The following is a 26,161-nucleotide window of genomic DNA, read 5'->3' on the forward strand; positions in this document are numbered from 1 at the left end:
TATAAACTGTAAATCACCCTACCCCAGCCCATCTAAAAAAGTAAGTAAACTCAAATACAACTCACCCTGTCATTACAATCTCGCATCTTCTGTAGGTTGCCTTCCATCATTGTTTACCATTGTAAAATAAATAAACCTATGGCCTCCTGAAACTTTAGCCCACCACCATCACTTCATCTTCTCTCTCCGGCCTTCCCCACCACACTTCCTTACAAATGGCACTTTTAGAGTTGCTTGACTGCAGCTTTGAATTTTCAATCACTGTGGGTTGGCAGATGTCCATGACTGACATGAGAGATAGTGGATGGTAATAGCAGATGACCTACTCAATGTTTACTGCCTGTTTCTGGTCTTTGGAGACCCAAGAGAAGCAGGTAACACAGAAAACCTTTTTCCCCCAATGTCCCACTCTGCTCACTTTTCTGAATAGCTACGTGAGTTGGAGGACATACAAGGAAAGCAAAGGGTTCCCTTAATGACATCAAAGAAATGGAAAACAATTTGCATTTCTTTCTACTGTGACTTAGAGCCTGTGAATAACTAGAATTCAACTCTGGATTTTCTCCTAATAATAAGCTATACACAACAATTTAATACTTTTTAGTTGTTAAACTGAAAGTGCTTTCACAATGTATTCTAAATTGTTTCATTTGACAAAACATGATGCAAGTGGAAACCCCTGGCATCATGTAACCAGCAGTTCTTCAAAGAAAGGAATGTATGCAGTGCCAGGTTAACTTGAGAAGCAGGCTCTCCTTACACCTGTTATGAGGGCTTCTTTTATCTCATGGTTGCGTAGACTATAAATAAGTGGGTTCAACATCGGAATGATCACCATATAGAACACTGAGACCACTCTGTCCTTGGCCATCGATTGCTTCGTGTTGGGCATCCCATACATGAAGACTAGCGTTCCGAAGAATACAATGACACAGACACAGTGGGAGGAGCATGTGCTAAAGGCCTTCCATCTCCCCTCCGAGGATTTTATCTTTAAAATTGCTGAAATAATACAAGCATATGAGATAAAGATGAAAATGACAGAGGCCAATATGAGGCCACCTGCCACCAAAATTAACAAAACCTCATTCAAGGTGGTATCAGCACATGCAAGCTGCAAAATTGGATGGATTTCACAGCAGAAATGAGTAATCATATTGGAATTGCAAAAGGGCAGAGTAAATGTACATATTGTTTGTGTCCCTGAATTGAGCACGGCAATTACAAATATTGTAATAAGAAGATAAATGCAGGTTTGGTTGCTCATGATGACAGGATACAACAATGGATTACAAATAGCTGTATAGCGATCATATGCCATGACTGCCAGGAGGAACACCTCTGTACTTCCAATGACAAATAACAAAAACATCTGTGCTACACATCCTGGAAATGAAATTATCTTCCTTGTCGATAAGAAATTGGTCAGCATAATTGGAACAGTGATTGATGGTAAAAATATGTCTACAAAGGACAAACTACAGAGTAAGAAGTACATAGGGATGTGGAGGCAATGGTTTAGCAAGACCAGTATTAGGATCCCTGTATTGCATACAAGGGTCACAATATAGACCAGGAGAAAGAATAGGAAGAGTGGAAGCTGCAATTTTGGGTCCTCTGAAATTCCCAAGATAACAAACTCTGTCACTTGGGTCCAGTTGCTTGCTTTCATTTTCAAGATTATGCCATCTTCCTGGAAACAGAAAAACATAAATGAGAGGTGAGTTGCAGGGAAAATTGACCAAAGTCATATTTGTCAGTTTAGAGAGATGCATCAATATGGCTGAATGAAAACAAGTCACAATATTGAGACATTCGCGTTTTAGGACTGGTCTACAGTGCAGCTACTGACAGACCTTCTATTATCAACACTAAAAGGGATTTAAGAAGCACTACTGAGAGCCTTTAGATCTGCCCAAATGTTGATTCTGTTGACTGCAAATGTGGTTGCGAAGAAGCCGTGTGCCTTCACTGAAAAAGAGTGCTTGTATTACACGTTTCCTTCTAGGAAAGCATGTATTCAACACAGGCAGACTTATGCCTGATATAGATCCTGGCAGGCAGGTTACTCCATCACAAAGTTGACAGATATCCAGTCCCCCGAAATAAAAATCTCATAGGTTTTAATGGCACTTATATGTTGGCGGATTGGATATCTGTCAACACTATGGGGCCAATTCCGATCCGGGTCGGAAAGCTCTCCGACCGAGCCAGATTCGGAGTGTTTTCCGACCCAGCCAGAGTCCTGCAGTCCGCCCGAGTGGTTACAATGCGACCGCATGCTGCCAGACTCGGTTCGGTCGGACTTCCATAGAAGTCAATAGTAGCCGGTCGTACGACGCGTACATGGGCTCTTATTGACTGAATGGGTACGTCTCGCACAAGGGCACCCCCTACAGTGGGTATGCATCGGTGCCATCCGCACCGTACATGCTTGTGTTGGGTGGACCCTTGGGTCTCCCTCTGTGTCTGAGTCATAGGGCTGCGGGTGACAGGGGTCCGACGTGGACCTCCAAAGGCAACTTCTCGGACGTTTTGCGAGCTGGACACTCCGGCTCGCACTGGCTGTACGACACGTGCATCGTACTGGCTCGGTCGTAAATCGCATCCATTGCATGCGGTTAGCTTACGAATGAGATGTATGGAGCGGTTCAGTCCCTGAAACGACTCGGTCGGTGAATTTCACGTAGCTCGCATCGTACTTGCTCGCTCGTACAGCTGTACGAGTCGGACAGAAAGCACACGTACGTCTCGTAGTTTTTCCGTCCGGATCGCGATTGGTGCCCTTCCGACCTGGATCGAAATCGGCCCCTTAGATGGAGTAACCCAACCACCAAGATTTAAATCAGTCCCTGAGTTTGTTATGGTGACAAACCATTGATCAAGACTATATGTCCAATATGAATACATGGGTCTTATTTACAAGCCCCTTGCGCCACTTTTGCATCACTTATCCCATGTTAAAAGTGACGCAAAAGTGTCGCAAGGGTCTTGTAAATCTGCCCCATGGAATATAGTAGACATGTGCTAGTTACGGTGGCAAGGCAGTGATTAGTTAGTAGGTGAAAGGTCTGTTCTATTTATGATGGAAATGTACATCCAACATATTATCCCTGACATTTATTGTAAAAAAAACATATGTGAAAGCCAATGGGCCTTTAAAAGTGTATTGTTAATAAAACTGTGCTAAATCCTCCAGACAGATATTGTGTTGCATGGATTCATGCAAAATACTATAGTAGGAATTGTTTTTGTGCTGGGTTCTCCTTTGGAAACCCCTGTGGGTATAAGATTTGCATATTAATAATCCATAATTTTCCTTTAAGGAGGTGAGGAATATTGGTCTGCCAATTTAAGTTTCTGGCGTTTTTTGGAAGTTTTTGACTGCCTGCTTTGGGTTGCCTTGAGTGAAGTCTTATATGGAGCTCAGTAGTCCGGAGTTGGTTTTGGGAACAAATAAATGATGAAAGATATTAACTTGCTTAGACATCAGGAAAAACAATGTCCGATAGTATAGGTCTGATATGTTTATTATGAAAAGTTATTACAAAAGGTAGTAGGTTTAACTAGTGCATAGTAAGACGCATTTATTAAAGTCATTATGGGGCAGATTTATGAGCCCCTTGCGCCACTTTTGCGTCACTTTTCCCATGTTAAAAGTGACGCAAAAGTGGCGCAAGGGGCTCATAAATCTGCCCCTATGTGTTTAAGGGATAAATCGTATTTCACTGTATTGTAGACCGTGGACTAATAATTAGTTAATTGAAATCTTACAGAATACCATAGTAGGTACTGGTTTTGATATTGAATACCCTGTCTGAAAAACACTTGTGTGAAGGTTTACAGTGTGATAATTCAGACATTTTCAGAGGAGTTGTATGTTTTATTTACTATCTAAAATGTTTTTTATTTTTTTTTATTTTATCGATGTGTGCCTGATGAGTACCAGTTAATTCACAATATAAGAGGCTTTAAGGGTAGCTATAAAGCAATGACAATAACTCTAGGCATAATCGGTTAATGAAGAAAAGGTACACAAGCTGTCACAGATATGATCTCTTTATTGTGAAAGATTACAATATGCACAGTATGCCTGAATGTGTTTGCTGCAGGAGGATTTTAGTGTTAATTACTTGCTTTGACAAGACTTGCGGGTAGATTTACACTGCTTTAATACTTGAGTGTGCCTCTTAGGATCACCTATAACGTGTAGCTGTCTACTGGGCTCTTGTAATACAATGAAATATATAGATGGTCCTCGGCTCAGCCTTCATATGTTTATGTGAATATCTTTCAAATGTAGCTTCTCCCTCTAAAAGCATACATTGCTGTGCAATGGCTTAGTCTATTACCTCAAAGTAAAGGCATTTTGCCTAAACACATGGGCACATCCGCCTGAAAATGTGTGTGATTCGGTGTCTTGGTTACCTTTGTTTCCAATTTTACGTTTCATTGGTACCTTGTCATTGTTTATCTCCTGACCCTTTTCCCACAGCATTCTGAAGGTCCTCAGACATTCCTAACATGCTGCTCACATTCCACTCATTTAGAAATGTACCCTGCTGACTTGGTGGAAACCTTAGACAAAGTCAACTGTCCCCATCCCAAACTGGGAGGCCGCTGCATGACACACTTGCTTCACGTGTATGATCTTGTGCTATTAAGTCAATCCAAAGTTGGCCTTGAATGCCAACTTACCTGCTTGTACAACTACACCATCAGGAACCGTCTTCTAATAAACCACTGGGAAACTATGACCGTTCTCTTTGGAAAGTAAACAAAAGGTTGTGGTAGGTGGCACCTCAATGGGTAACGGCTTCTGCACAACACTGAGTATAAATACTTGGGGAAAAGAAAGGAACCAGCCTCATGCTTTCCCTCACAAGTCTCGCCCAGTATCTTAAGGGACCGAGCCTAGTGTGGTAATGTCCATTTAACCAAGCTTGGTTAAATGAACATTCTTTCCTCCCTTATCGTTGTGTCTCTTTGTTTTCTTTGGTCTGTGTACGCGCATTCCATTCTCTGTTCTATTCAGTTTACCTGTGGCTGCCTTTCTATGTGGATGCTCCTATTAAAGCTCTAAGTGAACTTTTTCTGTGTCGGACCTTTACTACATTTTGATGACAGGAGCATCCACCTTTCAAGCATCGCTGGAACAATTATTCGTGAGTCTACATTGAAGTATAGACTTATATTGAAGGACGGACGGATTGTTCCACTTTCTCTGAATGAATTTTCATGCTGCCGCTTTCCTTTTCATTGTGAGGCGTTGCGGTAAGCTTTTAATTTATTTGGTAACTGGGCATCCACTTGCGCTTTGGCTTTTGTCATTTTTTTTCAATTTGACATTTCGCCGTTACGCTCGTGCCTCTGCCCTCAAGACTGAATCTTCGAGAGTGTTACCTGGCAACCACTACAAGCCACGAAGTATTGTCTTTCGTAATACTTACGTTCGTATGTTTATGCTTTTCTAAGCAACATTCAATTTATAGAAACGATTCAACAGTGCCATCTAGTGGTTATGTAAGGAAAAGGAAAGCTCACTTGATAGAGATACGGTGAATCGAAGATCTGGATTCCCTGGTGGCCTGCAAACAATGACTTTTCAAGGATTCAACTCCATATCAACCCACTATTTTGGCATATCTTTCCTGAGAATTCTTCCTACGCTGACTTTTTGATACTGTGTTGCCTAGTTACAGCATGCCTTGGAGCCACCCTGTCATTTCAGCTTTTCTTCGTGAATCTGTGAAGTGTTTCCTGGATAACGCTGCTATTTGAAGCTATTCTTTTTGAAAGTACAAGTGTTTCCTGGATATTAATCACAGCTCGCCTTGTAGTCACGCTGTTATCTGAAACAATTCTTCGTGGAAGTTCGGAGTGTGTCATAGATTTTTGCTCTGTTTCATTTTTTTATTTTTTTTTACACGTTGTGTTTTTTCTCATTTATTAATCTATCATTTCAACATGGCAAGTTCAAGTTGTGGTAATCCTGCACCACCATTTTTTAAAGGTCCCAACCAACCCAGCATGAAATGGGACAAATGGCTTCGTCATTTTAACAACTACTTATTGGCTATAAATGGCGCTACATTTTCTCCACAAAGGAAAACAGCCTTACTCCTTAATCTTATGGGTAATGATGCTGAGGACATTTTTGAGCATTTAACTGCTTCTGCACCCCCACATGGAGTAGAAGCTGGGGATCATGACTGTTTTTCTGAAGCCCTTGATAGATTAAAGAAAAGATTTAAGGAGGAGCCAAACATAGTCTTAGATAGATTTCACTTCTACACTCGTCATCAATTGATTGAGGAATCTGTGGATGCTTATGTTTCTACATTGAGAGTTTTGGCTGCTGACTGTGCGTTTGGCGCTGAGGTTGATAGCTATATCAGAGATCAGCTTATAATTCGTTGTTCAAACAAAAAGATACAAGAGCAGCTCCCTGGTCAACGCAATCCTTCTCTCCAAGAGACTATTGACATTGCTAAGAGTGTAGAACGTTCTATTAGTTCTTTCAAAACGATTAATGTTGACTCCACTGTTGATGGAGTAGCAGCATTATCTGTTAAAGATAGTAACACAACCATTTTTTCCAGAACTAAATTTTCTAAGCCCATTACTCCATATAATAATTCTTTTTCGAAAATGGGGTGTAATCGTTGTGGGTCTAAAACTTATTCAGCTCAATTTAAATTTTGTCCTGCAAAGAATAGAGAATGTTATTCTTGTGGTAAAATTGGTCATTTTGGCAAAGGAATGCTTAAACCAAGGTAAAAGAATTTCCATTATCCAAGAAAATGTCAATGAAGAACAATGCACACAAAATGTTATGTTATGCATTAGAGACTGTCCTACTTTTTCTGAGCAGAAGAATGTTTGCATGATTGATTCTCAAGATTCAGTTTCTGTTGAACATACTAATGATTCATCTTCTGATTTGAGTCATTTGGAAGCAAAACAATTAATTTCTGGTGTTTCGTTGGAAAATATTGATGGCAAACCTTATGTTCCTCCTATGTGTGAAATTAGTATTGATGATAAAACTTTACAAGTGATGGCTGACTCGGGTTCGCCATACACTTTCATTTCTGATTTATTTTTTAAGAAGAATTGGAATAACAACTTTTTGGAACCTTCTGACATAAAAGTTTATGGGTTTGGTGGAAAAGAAATCGCCATAAGCGGTTATTTTGTGTCTGAGATTAAATTCAGAAATAAAGCCATCTTGGGAAAAGTATATGTAGCGGTTGATGGTTTACAAGTCTTAGGTTCGAGACATCAAAGAAAGTTGAACATTACTCTTCGCCCAAATTCTAAAGTACAAGTGTGTTTTGCTGAGGATCTTGACTTTATTCAAAGTGTTTTGGAGAAAGATAACAGACTAGAATCTATCCTTGAAAAACATAAAAATCTTTTCCGGAAAGAATTAGGTCAGGTTAAAGTACTTTCACACCACATTCAACTTTAAAAAAATTCTGTTCCTGTGAAACATAAATTGAGACACGTTCCTCTGTCTATTCGTTCTGAATTATCCCAAATGCTTAAAAATATGTGTGCTGAAGGTATTATCGAACCTGTCAACTCATCAGAATGGGTTTCTCCCATCGTTCTAGTTAAAAAAAATAAATGGGGAACTTCGTCTCTGCTCAGATCTTAGGTCTGTTAACAAACAAATCCTAATTGATTGTCATCCTCTTCCCAGAATTCTGGATTTGTTATCTAAATTGGATGGTGCAAAGGTCTTTTCCACCATAGACCTTAAATCGGCTTATCATCAAGTCACACTATCTCCCCAGTCAAAACATATAGTCACTTTTATTATACCTGTTGGAGCATTTAGATATGTCAGAATGCCATTTGGATTGGCGTCTGCCACTTCGGTCTTTCAAAAATTGATGTTCTGTCTTTTTGGGAGTATCGAAGGGGTTGTCGCTTTCCAAGACGACATCCTTGTTTTTTCTAAAAACAATGATCAACATGCTTCTTTACTAAGTAGAGTATTGTCAATTTTGGAGGACAATGGTATGACTGTACGCTTAGATAAGTGTACATTTTTTACAAATGAAGTTGAGTACTTAGGACATACCATATCTAGCTCTGGTATTGCTATCCGTGACATGCATGTTCCCAAACGTAAAGACCAACTCAAATCATTTTTAGGCCTGTGTGAGTTTTAATGCAAGATTTGTGCAAAAAGTTTCTGACATTGTTTTACCTTTAAGGTTACTGTTAAAAAAAGTTGTCAAATTTGAGTGGCTGGAAATGCATGATTCTGCTTTTAATGCCCTTAAAAATGCTATTATTGAGTCCAAACCATTATTTGCGTTTTCACAAGATGGAACTAATGTCATCACTGTTGATGCCAGTTCTACTGGGCTCGGTGCAGTCAAATCAAGGATGGTGTTGAACGTACTATTGCTTTCGCTTCCAGACCTTTAACAGAATCAAGATACTCCACCATTGAGCGTGAAGCTTTGGGATGTACATGGTCTGTTGAACATTTTAAAATGTATTTGTGGGGAAAACATTTTCATCTCAGAACTGATCATAAACCTTTGATTTAATTACTTTCCAAACATGGCATGGGCAAGGCTTCCTCTAGACTGGTTTGAATCTTATCAAAGCTTTATGAGTACAATTTCACTGTGCGTTACATTCCTGGGTCTCAAAATGTCCGAGCGGATTGTTTTTCTCGGTTGACAGGGGATGTTATTTCAAGCCCTAATTGTTCTTCTTTGGAAGAATGTGTTGTCGCATCCATCGATGATGTTATTCTCTCAGTTGGTGAAGTTATTTCTAAAGAGGAATGGCTTACAGCTATGTCCCAAGATGATGTTTTGGTTTCTCTCAAAAATGTAATTTATAATTAATAGATGACTTGTTTTTCGAAAATGATCTTATCATTAAAGGTTCTTGCTTTGTTCCTCCTTCTGGTATCAGAAACAAATTGATTTCTATTGCTCATTTAGGTCATTTGGGTCAATCTAGTACTGTTAAAAAAGTCAGGAATTTTTTTGGGTGGCCTTATATGTTACTGACAATGGTTCTTTGTTAACTTCGCATGCCATGGAAGATTTTTTTAAACAAGTTAGTATTTGTCATCTTACTACAGCACTTTATTCACCGAATATGAATGGTTCGGTGGAAAGGTTTAATAGAACTTTAGTGGAAGGAATTCAACTAGCTCGCAAGTCTAGAATTGATGTTAAACAACATATTGCTGATTTATTGTGGTTGCACCACTGCACTCCCCACTGCTCTACACAATGTTCTCCTTTCTTGTTGCTTAAAGGGAGGTCCCCAAGACATAAACTTATTCCAGGATGGTTATTTCCCAAAATAGATACTTGTAATCTTAAACATATGTATGATGTTGCCAAACATAATGTAGAAACCAAGTCTTCGAAAACAATGGTTCAAGATTCCAATGTCTCAAAGAAGAAGTTAGTTATTGGTTACTGTGTTACGATCAAACTTCCTTTTCATGTGCATAAGGGCTTTTCTAAATTTTCTGATGTCAGGAAAATTGTCAAAATTGGTAAAACGTCAGCTTTACTGGACAATGGATCTTGGTGGAGGTTGTCCAGATTAGCTAAAACATGCTCTTCTGCTGGTTCTTCCTTACCTGTATCTTCTCCAAACATTTTTTCTAATATTCCAGATTTTGGAAGTGAATCATGTTTCAATAATGCTTCTAACAAGGAAATTTGTTGTGATACTGTACCTGAATCTGAATCTGTTGAAATAATTAAGAGAAGTGTCAAGTTACCTTCAAAGTACAATGATTTTGTTATGTATTAAGAATTATTTTTCTTGCTTTTTATTTTGTTTTATTTTTAAGGAAGGGAGGTATGTGGTAATGTCCATTTAACCAAGCTTGGTTGAATGAATATTCTTTCCTCCATTATTGTTGTGTCTCTTTGTTTTCATTGGTCTGTGAATGAGCATTCGATTCTCTGTGGGATGTTCTATTCAGTTTACCTGTGGCTGCCTTTCTATGTGGATGCTCCTATTAAAGCTCTAAGTGAACTTCTTCTGTGTCGGACCTTTACTACACCTAGACCCCTTGCTCCAGGTGATGAAAGCAATGATCACACCTGCACTGTCTTATGGAAGTGAAATCTCCCTAGGCACATTGCTGGACAAGCTCATAACTCACACATACAAAGCTGCTCTGCATCTGCCAAAGCAAGCATCAGCGGCATGAATAGGACTTGAGTTCAAAAAAATGGCCCAGAGACAGTGCACTACGATATTTGTGCAACAGGCACAGACTCGCCATGCCAGCCACCTTAAACTGACTATTTTGGCTGGATTTAGACAGCTCACGATACTTGTTCAAGCACCATCTTCAGGACAAACTAAATAGCCTCTCGGTCACAGAAGCTTGGGGAAAAAATCTCCCACAATCCTCATTGAAAAAGCAATCACAGCGAAAGGCCTCTCAAAGCTGAACGATATAGCAGCTCTGAGCAAGCGTTCACACTCCTGGGCAGTCAATTCCTCTCCCTTATGGAATCAGCAGAGATAAATCCTCTGCACTTGCCATCTCTGGCTGAAAGCCAAACTTGTGGATCGCAGACTGGGGACATGGAACATGCGTGGCCATCATTTCAAAATGGCAGAACACAGTATGTGTATTTTGTTGCCTTTGCAGTCTGGGCGCAGAAACTATCACTCGAATTCTATGCATCTGCACCTCGCTGCTTCAGTGAGGAGTCTTTGTCTGCTTGGAAGTTCGAAACTGCTGTCAAGCTGTAATCGCCTGCCAAAACCCAGAGAATACTACGCTAATGGGCCTATTCCGATGTCAGTTGGACTTACATCAATAGTTTCACTTCCAACCGCCTAATTACAATCTAGGTGGTCAAAAGTGATAAAGGGTGGTCATTTTAGCTAGATTCCGACAGGCTCCAGAAGCTCATCGACCAGATGAACCGGCACATAATCCCAATAGGACGGCGTTTAGCCGTCTGGATTTCGAAGTCGGTTTCCAACAGGCTTTCCATGCCGGGCTTTCTGGCATGGAAAGCCTTACGGAAAGCGTCTTTGGGGGAACCTAGTTGGGACCCCTTTTCTATATGGCCTCTGGTCGTGGGTGGATGGGGCATTTATGGTACCCCACTCTTAATCCCTGCACTGCATGGTAGGACCTGAGACCGGCATGGTGTCTGTCGGAGGCAACTCCGACCACAATCTGAATGAGGCCTTTAATGTTAAATTGGGGTATGTTTATACCATCAGCGGCCCAGAGCCAGGCCACTAAAATTGCTCACATCTCTGCAGAGCTGCCATCAAACTTTGTAAGTACTCCTGGGAAAGTCTAGTGGTGTCTCTGCACTTTGAATAGGTGATAATTGCCAGCCTGAACCCAGAGCATACCTGTTAAGTGCCATCTTCGCTAGAGCCAGGCCCTAAAAATCGCTCATGTTTCTGCACCGCTGCCACCAAATATCTGAAGTACCTCTGGGACACATCTTGTATTCTCCATCCGCCACTGCCAAAAAATGAACACTGTGTTGAACGCTGGGTTCATATTGTTGCTGCTTCTGCATGCTTGCTCCTCTATATTTGCTCCGGTGACAAAATCAAATGCCATGTGGAATGCTATGATTTACTCGCCGACAATCCTTGGCTGCCTTGCACTTTCCATAATTGTTCAGGTCTCTAAAGATTTAGTGCTATGCTAAGACTACCTATAACAACTTTGAGCGCAAAGTCTGGCAGCATTTCCTCTAATCTGCCGCCTATAGTTATCAATAATACTCTCGGTTTAGAGGGCTCCTGAGCAGGCTCAGCCTCACTAGAAGCTTGCATGTGCTTCTTTTCCTTGCTCTGCTGCTAAGTATCTGACTATGGGGCTCATTAGAATGCGAAGGGTCTGCCACCACCAGCCGTGCGGTGGCGGTCCCTCCGCCATCGAACAGCCATTTACCCCCCGCCATATTATGATGGCGGGGAGAATCATGCGGCAGTGTGGCAGTCCAAAGGACCGGCTGCCATGGTCTGCAAGGCGGTCACTTTCCTTCCACATTGCGGAGCTAAATTATGGGCTAACATTGCGGCGGTTCCTTGCAGGCAACGCCGTAGGGATCATGATGGTAACCCGCCACGAAAAGAAAGGCAAAAACAGATTCAGGAGCCCGTAGCGGGCCCCCCTTTATCCCTAGACCTCAGACAAGTGCACTGGGGGGCACCATGCACCCCTACATGTCCCTGCACTATGTGGCAGGCACCGTATGGTGACTGCCATGTACTGCAGGGATATGCAAGTGCCTCATATTTGCATTGGGGGGGTTGCTGTACGCATCCCTACCACAATGCAAAGAATGAGAGATGCGACCGTCACGGTGGCAGTCGCATCATAATCGGGGTTGCAGGAGCACCGCCTTACAGGCGGGCAGTCCCTTTCCCTGCTATGATTCTGCCCGCCATCATAATGGGCCCCTAACATCGGTCGCCTCCACTGCTTTGATGCAAAAATGAATTGATCTAAAGTATCTGCTAACCTCGCACCTTGCTATTAAGCACCTGATTACCAATTACCATTCATCCTCCCTTGCTGCTAAGTTCTCCACCAATATCGACCGCCTGCCTGGCAGTTTAATTACTTAAAGCTTTCAACTAACCCTCATAGGAGTCTAGTGGCTCATTTCAATGTGCCTACTATTGCTTCTCATGCCAAATTTAAAACTGTCTGCCTTGACCTGTACCAACGAGATGCTCTTTATTCCTTTTAGGCCCTAATTAAATCATTCGGTGGCTCTGCAGCACATTACAACATCCTTATAATGTATTCTTAAGCCCTTTTTTAAACTGTTTGTTTTATTATTTGTACTAATAAGATACATCTTTGTAAAGGGTTCACCTAATTGCACAATAACATAATACTACTACTGTATTGTGCAGCATTCTATATGGCCATTACACCAATCTGGCTTCAGAACAGTCTGCAGCACCGAGACTGCGATCCTTAACGTCATAGACGATATCCACAAGTAACTTGATATGGACTAATGTTGCCTACTCATTCTCCTGGACCGGCAGCCTTCGACACGGTTGATCATAATCTACTAATTAAGGTTCTGCAAGAAAGGGTAGGTGTTGATGAGGTGGTCCTACACTAGTTCTCCTCCTTCTTACACAACCGCACCTAAAGAATAAAAATCAAAAACTTCACGTCCGACCTACACCCCATCAGCAGGGGTGTCCTACAAGGCTCAGTGCAATCCCCGCAACCTTTCAACATCTACATGGAACCCCTCACCACCATACTCAAAAAAGCCAACATCCCCTTCCACCTATATGCAAACGACACCGAGATCTATCTGGAAACCTCCTCCATTGATGACATTCAGAGACTCAAAAACACTCTAAGAGAAGTCCAGTTCTGGCTTTCAATAAACAACATAAAACTCAACCATGACAAAATTGAAATCCTCCTCATTTCCAACAAAGAAGAGAACCCTCAAATCGTAGAATGGTTAAAATCTATTCATACTCTCAACGGGATGTATGACGTTACAACACACACTTTTACAACGCATGCACTTACAACGCATTTTTTACAACGCATAATCCATTACAACGCATGACATTACAAGGCATGACACTACAACACATTTTTAAAAACTACCTTTACAACGCATTTCCATTACAACGCATAATACCTTTACAACGCATACCATTACAACGCATAATATTAAATTGCATTTAAGGTAAGTATTAGATAGTATAGGGGTAAAAATTACTATTCTAACTCCAGGGGGTGCAACAGTGGGGTAAGTGTTGGATAGTATAGGGGTAAAAATTACTATTCTAACTCCAGGGGGTGCATCAGTAGGGTAAGTGTTGGATAGTATAGGGGTAAAAATTACTATTCTAACTCCAGGGGGTGCAACAGTAGGGTAAGTGTTGGATAGTATAGGGGTAAAAATTACTATTCTAACTCCAGGGGGTGCAACAGTAGGGTAAGTGTTGAATAGTATAGGGGTAAAAATTACTATTCTAACTCCAGGGGGTGCAACAGTAGGGTAAGTGTTGGATAGAATAGGGGTAAAAATTACTATTCTAACTCCAGGGGGTGCAACAGTAGGGTAAGTGTTGGATAGTATAGGGGTAAAAATTACTATTCTAACTCCAGGGGGTGCAACAGTAGGGTAAGTGGTGGATAGTGTAGTGTAATATTATGCGTTGTAATGGTATGCATTGTAATGGTAGTATGCGTTGTAATGGAATGCGTTGTAAAGGTAGTTTTGAAAAATGCGTTGTAGTGTCATGCGTTGTAATGTCATGCGTTGTAATGGATTATGCGTTGTAAAAAATGCGTTGTAAAGGTAGTGCGTTGTAAAAGTTGCGTTGTAAAGGTTGTTCCCCCTCTCAACGGAAATCTCATCCTGGCTGACTCTGTAAAATCGTTAGGAATCGCCCTAGACCCAAAACTTGACATGGTCAAACACATTAAGAACTCCGCAAACAGCGCCTTCCTCAACTTGAAGCTACTCAACAAATTAAAACCCTTCATCCCGCCCAAGGACCTCAAACAAGTCACTCAATCACTGGTGCTGTCTAGACTCGACTACGGGAATGCAGTCCTCACTGGTGCAGCAAAATCATACCTAGCTCCCCTCAAAACAACTCTCAGTGCAGCAGCCAGAATGGTCACCGGAGTTAAGAAATATGAACACATCTCACCCACACTCAGATAACTAAAATGACTCCCAGTCGAAATGCGTGCCAGCTTCAACACTGCCTGCCTCATGCACAAAGCCCTGCACACTGGGAAACCCGACTACCTGGCCTCCAAACTCAAGAAGGCAGGTCAGATAAGGAACCTCAGGAGCTCCAACACTCTACTACTCATCCCTCTGAAAACACGCAAACAAAAAAATGCTGCACAGTCCTTCGCTGGAAACGCTCCCAAAATCTGGAACTCCATTTCAGCCCATATCAGGACTATCCCCTCCTTTGTAAAATTCAAAAAACAACTCAAAGACCTCTTCCTCAATCGTTCCCTCCTGAACCGATAGACGCTGCCGAAGCGCATAAGCCTGTGCATTGCAGCACACTGACACTGTGACATTAAGACCTACCTCCTCCACCTCCCCGACCCTTGCCTCATTCTCCCATCCCTGAAAGAGGTTCAGCTCAAGACAACCTGCACACAACTAGGTTATTTCAGGACTTCCTTGCCTTAACATTGCACAGCGCGCTGGGACTTACGAACCAATATTTATACTACTGTCTTAGTGTGTGATTCTCGCATTACGACTGTTGTAAAGCGTTCCAATACCTTGGGGTCCGGCCAGCGCTATATAAAATTCCTTAATAAATAAATAATATCCACTCTGTGTGGCCATCTGTGAATGATATTGGCCCATACTGTTGTTTATCATACTGATAACATTATGTTGGTTACCTTGAAACAGAACAAGAGAGATACAATGTACACATTAGCTGTCAAGATGGCCACCTAGTGTGATTTTTTGTATTATCTTTGAGGTGCAGGTTGTGTGTTTTGTAGAGGTAAAGGGTGGGAAGTAAATTAATGATAATTAATTGATACATTGTTTTCAATTTAATAATAATAATGTAATTGACTATTAATTATTCAAATTGTGTAATACAGAATGCTAATTTATACTAGTTATTGAAATAGTAATTATGTAAAATATGTAATTATGATATTCTTTATGTTAAATAATAGGTGTGAGTTGTGGCAATTTTTGTGAAGTTAATTAAATAAAAGAATGTTTTTATCGTTCTTTAATAATAATCATTTTTAATTTACAAATAATTATGAAAATGATACGAAAAATATGTTTTTATTTATATATCAGGTGTGGGTTGTTTGTTTTGTATTAATTATTTTAGTAATTGTTACTTATTATGAATATTAATTTACTTTTAGACATGTGTGTAGAATTATAGCGTAGAAAAGTGATTTAGGTAATAATAAATTCAAAAATATGCCATTCATTTTTATAAACATGCTATTTAATATTGTATGTGTCAAATTGTGTTCTGCTTTTAAATGTAAATAAGATTGCATTTATGTGTTAATATTAATTTAAGAATATAGTTTTGTATTTTAATTATATTTGTAGTTATTTATTATATGTCTTAAACATTGTAATACATATTTATTTAATTACAAAAAAATATTTAGTTTGTTTTATACTTACATATTTATATTTTTTGGTTATTTAGTATGTTTTTGAAATTATTTTATTTTGTCCAAATTTGTTAGTCTTTTTTCTAATGTTGCACTGCCTGGAGTAGGAATAGTACACTTTACCCATCCAATATCCAACACATTTCCTACTGTTGCACAGAAGGAATTGGGAATAGTTCATTTTACCCCTCTGCAATCTAAATATTTCCCAACTGTTGCACTGACTGGAGTGGGGATAGTAAATGTTAACACCTCCGCAATCCAACACTTTCCCTACTGTTGCACTGACTGGAGTAGGAATAGTACATTTTAGCCCTAAAGAATCTAACACTTTCCCCACTGTTACACTGATTTGAGTGGGAATAGTACATTTTACCTCTCCGCTATCCAACACTTTCCCTACTGTTGAATTGACTGGAGTGGGAATAGTACATTTTACCCCTTCTGAGTATAACACTTTGCCTACTTTTGTACAAATTGTAGCATGAGTAGTATATTTATTAATTGTAAAATGTTATAGTCGTTTATTTTGTTTAAATTTATAATAATATGTTTTTGTTGATTCAAAATTCTAATATTTATAATTAGTAATGTTTTTAATATGTAATATATTTGTGATTAAAATTTAAGCTAGCTTGGCCGATGAGTGAGATACCTGGAATCAGTCCCAGGATACGTTTTCTGGTCCTGAAGGACCTGGCATTTCGGCCTGGACTGTTCCCATGGAGAACAGGGTCAAGACTGATTTGCATATGGCTGGGCCTAAATTAGGGTGGCATGATAGGGAAAAATGATGGATTTAACCCAGATCCGTGACTGAGGATTACTGTTTGATTTGTTCAGCATTCCGTCCATCATTTTTGTGATTTTTGCTTTGTTGCTCCAAATGGGAAGGGTATTCCCAGACATGGGTCCCATGCTCACTACACAACTGGATTCAAGCTAGCCTGGCTGATATGGGGTGAAATCCCAAAACTGGTCTTTGGATGCTTGTTTTCCTATCTAGGGAGAACTTGGCCTGGCAGTTTCAGCTGAACTGTTCCCATAGGGAGTTGGGTAAAGACAGTTTTGCATTTGGTTGGGTCAAAACCGAGATAACATGGTGAGTCAAAAAGCTATTTGACATAGATCTGTGACTGGGGATGAATGTTTGATTTGTTCTCTGTTCCGTCCATCTTTTGTATGATTTTTAAAAAGTTGGCATTTTTCTGCCCTTAGTAACTTGGTAACTGTAGCCTCAATGAGTTACATGGCTAGGTATAACCGACAGTTAGACATTTTGTGAATTCCTCCTGGACAATCACACAATAGAGGGGTTAGATGTTCCTGACTAGGCCATCTGCTGGCAGGGTGGTGGGGGAGATAGTCACAGCACTACTTGCAACTGAATAGGCTGTCCTCTGCTTTCACACAATGGGCTTAAAATCTCCACATGTTCACTGAAGCCATCCTGGAGCCAGGGCAGGAGAGACAGCAAATTGTAAGCTCTTCAAAGAGAAACTTCTAGAAATGTCTTCCAGCTTCAAAGGAGGCATCAGATATAAAAGCATGGCCCTCAGACCCACTCCTCAGTTCACTTTCCAGATCCATGAAAGGACTCTCAGAGGACTGGCTGCTGCTGTGACCTTCCGTGCACTCTTGAGGAGTGCTTTGCAGTACCTGGAAGGACTGCTTTGGTGCCTGGAGCCTGCCTTGAACCCTCAGAGGCCAGCCCTGCTGTATGAGCCCTGCTCCTTCACCTGAACCCGGGACAACCAGAGTGACTCAAGAGCTTGTTTGCTGGCCTCCTGTTTAGATGTATGCTCATCACAGGAGGGAGGACAGGTGCAGTCCCCCCACCCTCATAGGAATCTTGGACCCGGTCAATGGCAGCACAGCCAGAAGAGGCTGTGGCAACGGGATTCCAGGCAAGAGTCCCACAAAGTTGATTAGGATGTGCCTTCCCGCCAAGGCAACTGTGGCGGTAAGACCTGCAAACTCAAGTTGGCAGAATCAAAGGAAAAGAAGAAAAACGTACCTTTTATCCTGCCTTCATCATCAGCTTCTGTCTTGTACCCCATCATCTAGGTCCCTCCTTTGCTGCTCCACTGCCAGCACAACACCAAATAACACCATTGTTGCTGGGATCTCAGGAAAGCTACTTGTAGTTATGTCTCATGTGTGGCATGCAACATGTAACAAAAATGGACATAAAAATTTCCTACATATCATTGCATTCAAACATGACACGTGTATTTACGTAGAAATAAGTTGTTCGTACCTGTCTCAACGTCCCCATGATCCTCACTTCATCAAGACTCCGCTGACAGGACACCACTAGCCCAACGGGAACATCTAAATACTGCCAGTCAAATGACAACGGAGTACTGTGAGCCAGCAGAGATAATCGTCCCCGTGCCGATCTTCTAACGCAAGCCGCAACATCTTAATACGGTGGACGGCCACCATCAGCTCAATGGAGTACCTGGGACTGCCACCGTGGTGGACCAGTTGTAAGACCGCCAAGATCTAAATGAGGGCTTTAGTCTAACTGATCATTACAATTGTTTGCTGAGTAATATTTGGTTGTGCACTTTGTGTTCATGTGCACTTTGTGTTCATATTTGGTAGTGCACTTTATGCACATATAACAAGAAGGTAACTATTTCTGCAATCAAAAATACAACTTTGTAGCAGGGAACACATGTTTCCTAGATATCAGAAGATATGGTAAATGTGCTAATATGAATCTCCATGATATCTTGATGTTTTTTATGTTAGAGCTGTTAAGACTATGCAATCTAATTATGCTCACATTCATGAAATGGGAGTGTCTGAACCTCCTGATTAACATGAGATATTGAATAGAGTGGACGAAAGAGAACTCTCTATCTACGTTTTCAGATAATCTCTTTCATGCATTTAACTAACATGATGATTTTTCAGGTTTAGTACACAGCTCAAGGTGAAACTTTTTATGAGTTACATCTGCTTAGAACTTGCAATGGTTTCACTCTCAGCTGATCCAAAAGGGTTCATTCAATAGATTAATAATGACAGAAAACCATTATGAGCACAAGACATTAAATGATGGAGCAGTGCCACGGCAATCTTAATTCAGAAATCTCCTGATAATTAAAGTTTTAAGTGCAGTCTTGACCTTTGGGAAGCCACTGAAGAGTGTCGGATTTGGGCAGCTGACCCGCTTTAACACTGTTTTTCAATAGTTCCAATTGTACGAAATGGTGACACCCACATGCATAAAGAAACAATTTATACATTAAAATATAAAATAGCTCTATAGACAAAATTGAACCATGTTGGATGTAATTGTGTGCCACATTTTTTAAACTAATTCTGTGGAGCCAGTTTAATAGGATTTGGGGAATCCAAAATGTATGTTCGCCTTGAAGAACTCTCAGAAAACGACCTCATAAGGAGTTAGTGAATTCTCCGCACAGCCAGCTACAGAGGCAGAACACCTTGCCGTGATGGCTGAATATCTGCATTCACTTTCCAGGGTAGGCCATGTTTTGCTTATCGACCGACAAGGCCATTTCTGTCAATTCTGCTGGATAATTAGCCAGAGACATTTTAAGGCTTAGGCAAAGTGGGCTCTGACCCAGGGCCCCATGCCTTTCAAGGGGTCCTTTGATAGAGCCAGATCTCTTCTGCAGAGTCTTTGCCCTGGTGGCCTTGAATAACTCTTAAACAGATTCTTGCAAATAGCGTTTTTTCTTTATTTTGTTTTTAATGTGGGTAATATGTGAGAGTCAATTACGGACATTTTGCAGCCAAATGTTGGGCCCAATTCACAGAACTAACTTAAGACAAAATCCTAAACTTACTACCATTTTGGTATTCAGAGAAGGCACTTACTCATTTTGGCATTCACAGAAGGCACTTACTCATTTTGGTATTCACAGAAGTTAGGAGTCCTAACTTTAGGACTCCTAAACTGAGAAAAATCCTAATTTTAAGACTTTCGGTATTCACAGAAGGCATTTAGGAGTCCTAAAGTTTGGACTAATAACTTCTGTGAATACCGAAGTGAGTAAGTGTCTTCTGTGAATACCAAAATGAGTAAGTGCCTTCTGTGAATATGAAAATGGTAGTAAGTTTAGGATTTTGTCTTAAATTAGTTCTGTGAATCGGGCCCACAGTGTTTAAGTTTCATGCAACATCAATAAAAAGTTCCTTTTAAATCCAAACGGTAGGTTGTCACAGAGATTATTTGCAGTAATATTAGTGAGCTGCTGCAGTGTTACAAGATTATACAAACACATCACTATTGCTGTAAACATATTTAGAATGTGGACGAGTGTGCCTTTGCACTGTCTGTGACCTGGCCAAAGAGGCATGAAAAAGCTGAAACTTGATCGTGAATTCAAAGCTGATCAGAAAAGGCGCTCTCAAAATGCATCTGGCCCAGGGCACACACAATCCTTAAGATGTCCCTGTAATTAGCCCATTAGTGCAGGTGTAGTAACTTCATACTTTTCTCAACATTTGCTGATAGCAGGCTCCTTGTTCATAATTAATGCCTGGAATACGATTCATCTCAAATGCAGAAGGCACATTCCACCTTATAGTACATGCATTTCTACCTAATTAAACTGGGGGGTGCCGCTGGAGTCATCATTGCGTCCTATACTGTTCCACATACATATGATCCCCTGAGCAACCGTAATCCACAAATTTTCGTTTTGAGGTCCTCTCTTATGCTGATGACGTCCATATAACAGTCTCATTATCCAATGAGCTTGGTGCTGGCGAGGACACATGTAAGAACTGCCTGATAAAGGTTTTCTCCTGGGTGAATGAGAACTGTATAAAACGTAATGCAGATAAAACATAACTCCTGATTGGTAGCAAAGAGATGCAAGTGTGGAACAACCAATGGGGAACCGCTGAGTTGGGAACCCGAAATTGACGAAGTGAGAAATCTTGTGGCAAAATTGGATAATCAAATATCAATTAAGCAGCAAATCTAATAAGACAGTGATGTCTTGCTTTAGTATTATAAAGACTTTGAGTGAGGACCTTGGGTTCCTTTCGTCGGCTGAAAACTGTAGTAGATGTATTGATTACCTCGAGATTAGACCGTTCTAATTCCTTATATCTTTCCCTTCCAGCATACTTGGCGCACGTGCTGTTTGTGGCAGAAATCAATCGCTGCATAATCAAAGAGCTGCATTGGCTGCACATTGCTAACTGATTTCAATGTAAGAGTTTATTATTTGTGCACAAAGCAATATCAATTCAGGTCCCGCCATCTTTAAAGTTTAAAGAAAGTTTATTGGATATAGGCAGAAGATGAAACAGTAATACATTACAGTATATAATAATAAAAAATGAACCATGTTGTATACAGTAAAGAAAAAAGAAAAAAGAGGGAGGAGGAATAAGGGAAGGAGGGCGAAGGGAAGCATAAGAATATATATACCTTACATGAATACAGCTGAAGCATCCCTCAACAATATAACATAACTGTCATACTAGCTCATTACTACAAACTTAATTATGTGTTGCAAAATAACTTAATTATGTGTTGCAAAATATGTCCCGCCATCTTGCAGAATCTGGTTAGGAGCTATTCACCTTTCAGGACGATGAGATTGGCTCATGCTCACCTTCTGCTACTTCACATGTTTGTCTAACACCAAGCGGGGGGTGCTCATCCTCAGCCTCTGTGCCAAGGGCTAGTTGTAGAATCTACTTCCGCTGTCATTGAGGGCTATGCCAATCATGCAGGTTTCTCAAAAGGTCCCAAACCTTGGTTCTTTTTTGTTCATTGCATTTCTCGGGCAGCATTTGTCATGTTCTGGAGTCCTTAAGCACCTACCACGTGCTTTTTAAACCTTAGTTTGCGCTTAATCAATACTTTCTACATTACATTACATTGTTTTGTAAACAGGACTTTGTGCAATGTCACTGTTTTAGATTGTATCTCTTTGCTCTTTGAACAGCTCCTGGATCGATATATTTTTTATGTTTTGATTGCTGTATTTTTAGTCTTGTTTATGAATGTATTTTAATTATTTGCACAGGTTTGTTACCAAATGGAATGTTGTTATTTTCTTTTAAGATGATGATAATTCTTACACGTCCTCATATAAATAAACTGTTGTGGCATGAGGCTTCCATTGCTAACTACCAGGTCGGTGTGAGTGTGTGTTGGGATCATGAAGAAAACATGGATAAGTTAATTGTCCGCCTGCTTCTGTTGGATGATGTTAGGTGGCGGGTTCTATTATTGCCACAAACAGCCAGGTATGTGTCTATTAAGCTTACGCAATCACAAGTAGTTATCAGCTAAAGATGCCCAGGTGCCCATTATTCCAAATTGTAAAAATACAAATATGATTCATATGTGTCAAATCTAAAAGAGGTTTGCGTCACTATAGAGCCCATTCCCAGACCAAATACACCCAGACAGCCATGCAGCATGTGCTCCAGAATATACAGCTGTGGGAAGTAACAAAGATGCAACGATATAGTGTTGGGTTAATATTCCACAGGTGTCTGATTCCCATTTCCTGTTCTGATGCATGAAATAAAACGCCATCTCAACCAGAAGAGTGGACATTAGACTGAATAGTAAAGTTAGGTAAAAACTTCAGAGGTTCTCACAATGACAACATTTCTAGTTTTCTGAAGACAACAGGAGGCGTTAGAATATAGATAGGAGCATATTTATAAAAGAGTTGTGTCAACCTTGACCACGGCAGGGGACGCAATGGCGACGCAACTACTAAGGTAGGTTTATCAAGCCATGCAAGGTCAAATTATTACGCTGTGTTACTCTGTCCCAGGAAGGCGTTCCGACACATCCACCCATGGATTTTTGGCATTCCTATAGTTACAATTAGTGGCAGACTTGGATATTCATTAAAATGCTACACCTCTCCAGGTGAGGCATAACGAGAAGAAATATCTTTCTTTCTCCTAGTTTTTTCCTCTTTCTATGTGTGCTGCATTCTTCAGGACACGTAGAAAGGGTGGTGTCCCTTCCTGCATAAAAATAATCCTACCCACATCGCAGGCACCCTTGCATTTTGACGCACGGGTGCCTGCATTTGCACAATACAGCACATTTTGCACCAATGAAAGGAAAGGATGGAAATGCACTGTATAATATTAAAAATGGCACATTTTTGCCCTTTCCCTTTCATGTAGCAAAGCAAGGATGCTTGCTGCGATGGTTGATTTCTTGATAAGTGTGACCCTTATTGCTTTCATAAAATATGCACATATGCAAACTCAAAATAACACCAGTCGACAGAAACAATATGGGTTCTAAAGTGTGCTCAACACTTTAACTCACCTAATGGTTTAGCTGAACATAGCAAATTCAGGCATCTCTGGAATGAATCACATCTGGTCATCAACCTTGATGCTGGTATTCTTATTGTCTTTGTGATCCCCCAGGGTCTTGTTCCCTGAAGCATTGGGGTCTGTTTCTGGTAATAAGAAAAGCACCATAAGGTCTGTCTCTCTCGAGACAGGAATGCTACTGAGATGTTTCTTCTCTTCTGCCCTGTTATTCAAACAGAGTTCTGATTTGATGTATCTTGGAAATAGTGGGTTTCGTTAAGTGCTGGAGGCAGATTCTCCTGCAAATGCTCAAACATCAATAATGGAATGTCCCAAAATAACTGTTCTTCAATAATGTTGCGTTGACATCACAATTACGAGTGACTCTTGATTTTTGGGCTCAGTGATGATGAATTCAGAAATGCAAACATTTGCCATCACATATTTCTGTCAGTGCTTAATTTAAGCCGGAGGTTTTCCTTTCTCAGCACTGGCACTTAATTGGCAGCACTGGCACTTATGACAGTCTGCCATTTGGTGGGCTGTTTGCCTGATTTATAGAGGGCACAAAAACAATTCAATATATGGTAAAAATGACTAATATCTGCCACCCTTGCTAATGTTCTAGCTTTGGGGGCCTGGAATAGTCTGAACTGTCACAATTGTTGGAGTGGGATGGTTTGTCGCGAGCTGTTACTGTCATTGGTAGGGTCAATGAGTGGTGTAAGCTGCAGCGGCCTCCTGATTCGGGGCCGGCACTTACTTTGTTATAAATTAAGAACACACATCTAAACTGGGTGCCAATCAGCAAATCTGAAGCATCTGGTTATCATAACAGAGTATGGCCTGTTATCTGCTAAGCCCCTATTGCGGGTCTACTATGAAAGAATTTCTGTAGGCCATCTGACTGGCTGTCTGTCATGGGACAAGCAGACTATGGGGCCATCTGTGAGACCACCTTCAACCAGTTGACCATTAGCAGATTGGTATGAGTAGTCAGTCAAGCCTTCAAAACAAAAATGTGTTATTTGCTTGTATACATTGAGACTAGCTGAAGTTGAATACTGCTAAATCAGAAACTCACACCATGTATGAAATGAGCGTGGGAATTAGATTTTACTAAACACAAATCTTGAAAAGATGCTGGAGATTTTGCTACAAACGTTTGTGAATGCTAGTTTGACTCAGACGGTGTAGCCAGGTGGCAGTTTCAAGTGAGGCGTGTTCAAACTGAATGCTTACACTTCAATGGCTCAGTTTGCAGAGTTGAAAATGTTAAGAATGGGGGCAAAGCTGTAATTACATCTGTCTAAGCTGCTCCTTTCATTAAAGAACTCAGCAAAGTCCATAGCACAAGCAGCAAGGTCATGCAAGAAATTCTTAAATTAGTCTCAACCACTAGCAATCGTTGAAGGACACATTCCGCTTCAGTTCTATGTTTCACCCACTATGCCACTCTAGACATAGACTTGCCGTATGAAAATCAGTCTAAGTCGATACATTGGGAATAGTTCAGCCTGAACTGCCAGGTTAGGCTGCCAGGCGATGCCAATACCTTTCTATCATACGCATTATGTGTGAAATATAGGTGTCTGAAGAAATTGTTGCAATTGGAGGAAAAGCCAGAAGCATAAACACCACCAGAACATAGATGGCTGAAGCCTGTGATCATTTAAGTCAGCAAAAAAGATGGCAACATGACAGACCAGACTGAAGAGTGTATAACATCTCCACAGAAACATCAGGGGCACAATTGCATTTCAAGGAACGCCCACAATAAAATACTGCATCTGTTTTGTGATAAAGTGACAAGCGAGGAAGGAAGTCCTTAAATTGTGTATAGATGGTAAGTAGAAAACCAGGACTGCACTTCACTTCCTTAAAAGACTCCCACAGGCTCTTAGACAATTGACAGCCCTTGTCCTCCAAAAGGCAATGAGGTAGTTGGTGAGTACTCGCCTAACCTCCCTCCTCCTCTCAGAGTGGCTGAGTTGCAAAACACCACAGGAAAGAGGCTGTCAGGACAACAGTATGACTGACTCCCCGAAAACTGCAGGCAAGTAGAAATGCCATGGATTCCTCATGTAAGCTGCCCGGCATCTGAGACTCAGTGAATTAATTGTGATGGATATGCCCTGCCATTAGTACCATGCTCCCTATGCCACTAAAACCAAGCTCCACTGTTCTGTCCAAGCCTAAATAGGCTAGAATTGATATGAAGTAGCTTGTGTTCAGGTTCAGACGGGACCTGCCTGGCAGTTCAGATGTGGACTATTCTATTGTTTTAAGGCTGATTTGCATATGGCTCATTCCTGTCTGAGACAGTATAGCGAGCAAACACGATTGACCAGAATGTGCACCCAAATATTTTACTGATGGGTGAGATTAGATTGTAATTCGACACATCGTTTTTGAGTTCCTTAGCACACAGCCCCTTCAGTCTTCTGTGGATCGAGTTAATGATGGTTATGGTGGTCTGCGTGGTGATATGTTCCTGTGCGGTGAGCAGGTGGTTGTGGATGGCATTGGCTGGTCTGAGGTTGTGGAGCTCAGTTGGTTGGGTTTCAACATTACTGAAGATGGTGGATACCTTGTTGTGGACATTTTTACAAGGTGGACTTATTGCCCACACATTTCATCTAGATGCCATTATCAGTGTGTCGTCTTGTGCTCCTTGAGCTTATA

General features: G+C 40.8%; 1 protein-coding gene across 1 annotated transcript; it reads right to left on the reverse strand.

The window, feature by feature from the left end:
- Window positions 1-733: 733 nt before the first annotated feature.
- LOC146853898 (olfactory receptor 5G9-like) lies at window positions 734-23,518 on the reverse strand. The gene is made up of 2 exons (XM_085650962.1): window positions 23,487-23,518; window positions 734-1,693 (listed from the first exon to the last, which is right to left on the reverse strand). Exon 2 carries the CDS (start codon window positions 1,670-1,672, stop codon window positions 734-736), a length of 939 nt encoding a protein of 312 aa, XP_085507088.1. The 5' UTR covers window positions 1,673-1,693; window positions 23,487-23,518.
- Between the last annotated feature and the right edge of the window lie 2,643 nt (window positions 23,519-26,161).

This window comes from Triturus cristatus, chromosome 4_1 (assembly GCF_964204655.1).
Source record: "Triturus cristatus chromosome 4_1, aTriCri1.1, whole genome shotgun sequence".
NCBI classification, from domain to species: domain Eukaryota; kingdom Metazoa; phylum Chordata; class Amphibia; order Caudata; family Salamandridae; genus Triturus; species Triturus cristatus.

What these genes read in the sequence shown, in the direction of transcription:
- LOC146853898 (XM_085650962.1), bottom strand. Translation starts at nt 1,672, where the DNA reads ATGAAAGCAAGCAACTGGACCCAAGTGACAGAGTTTGTTATCTTGGGA.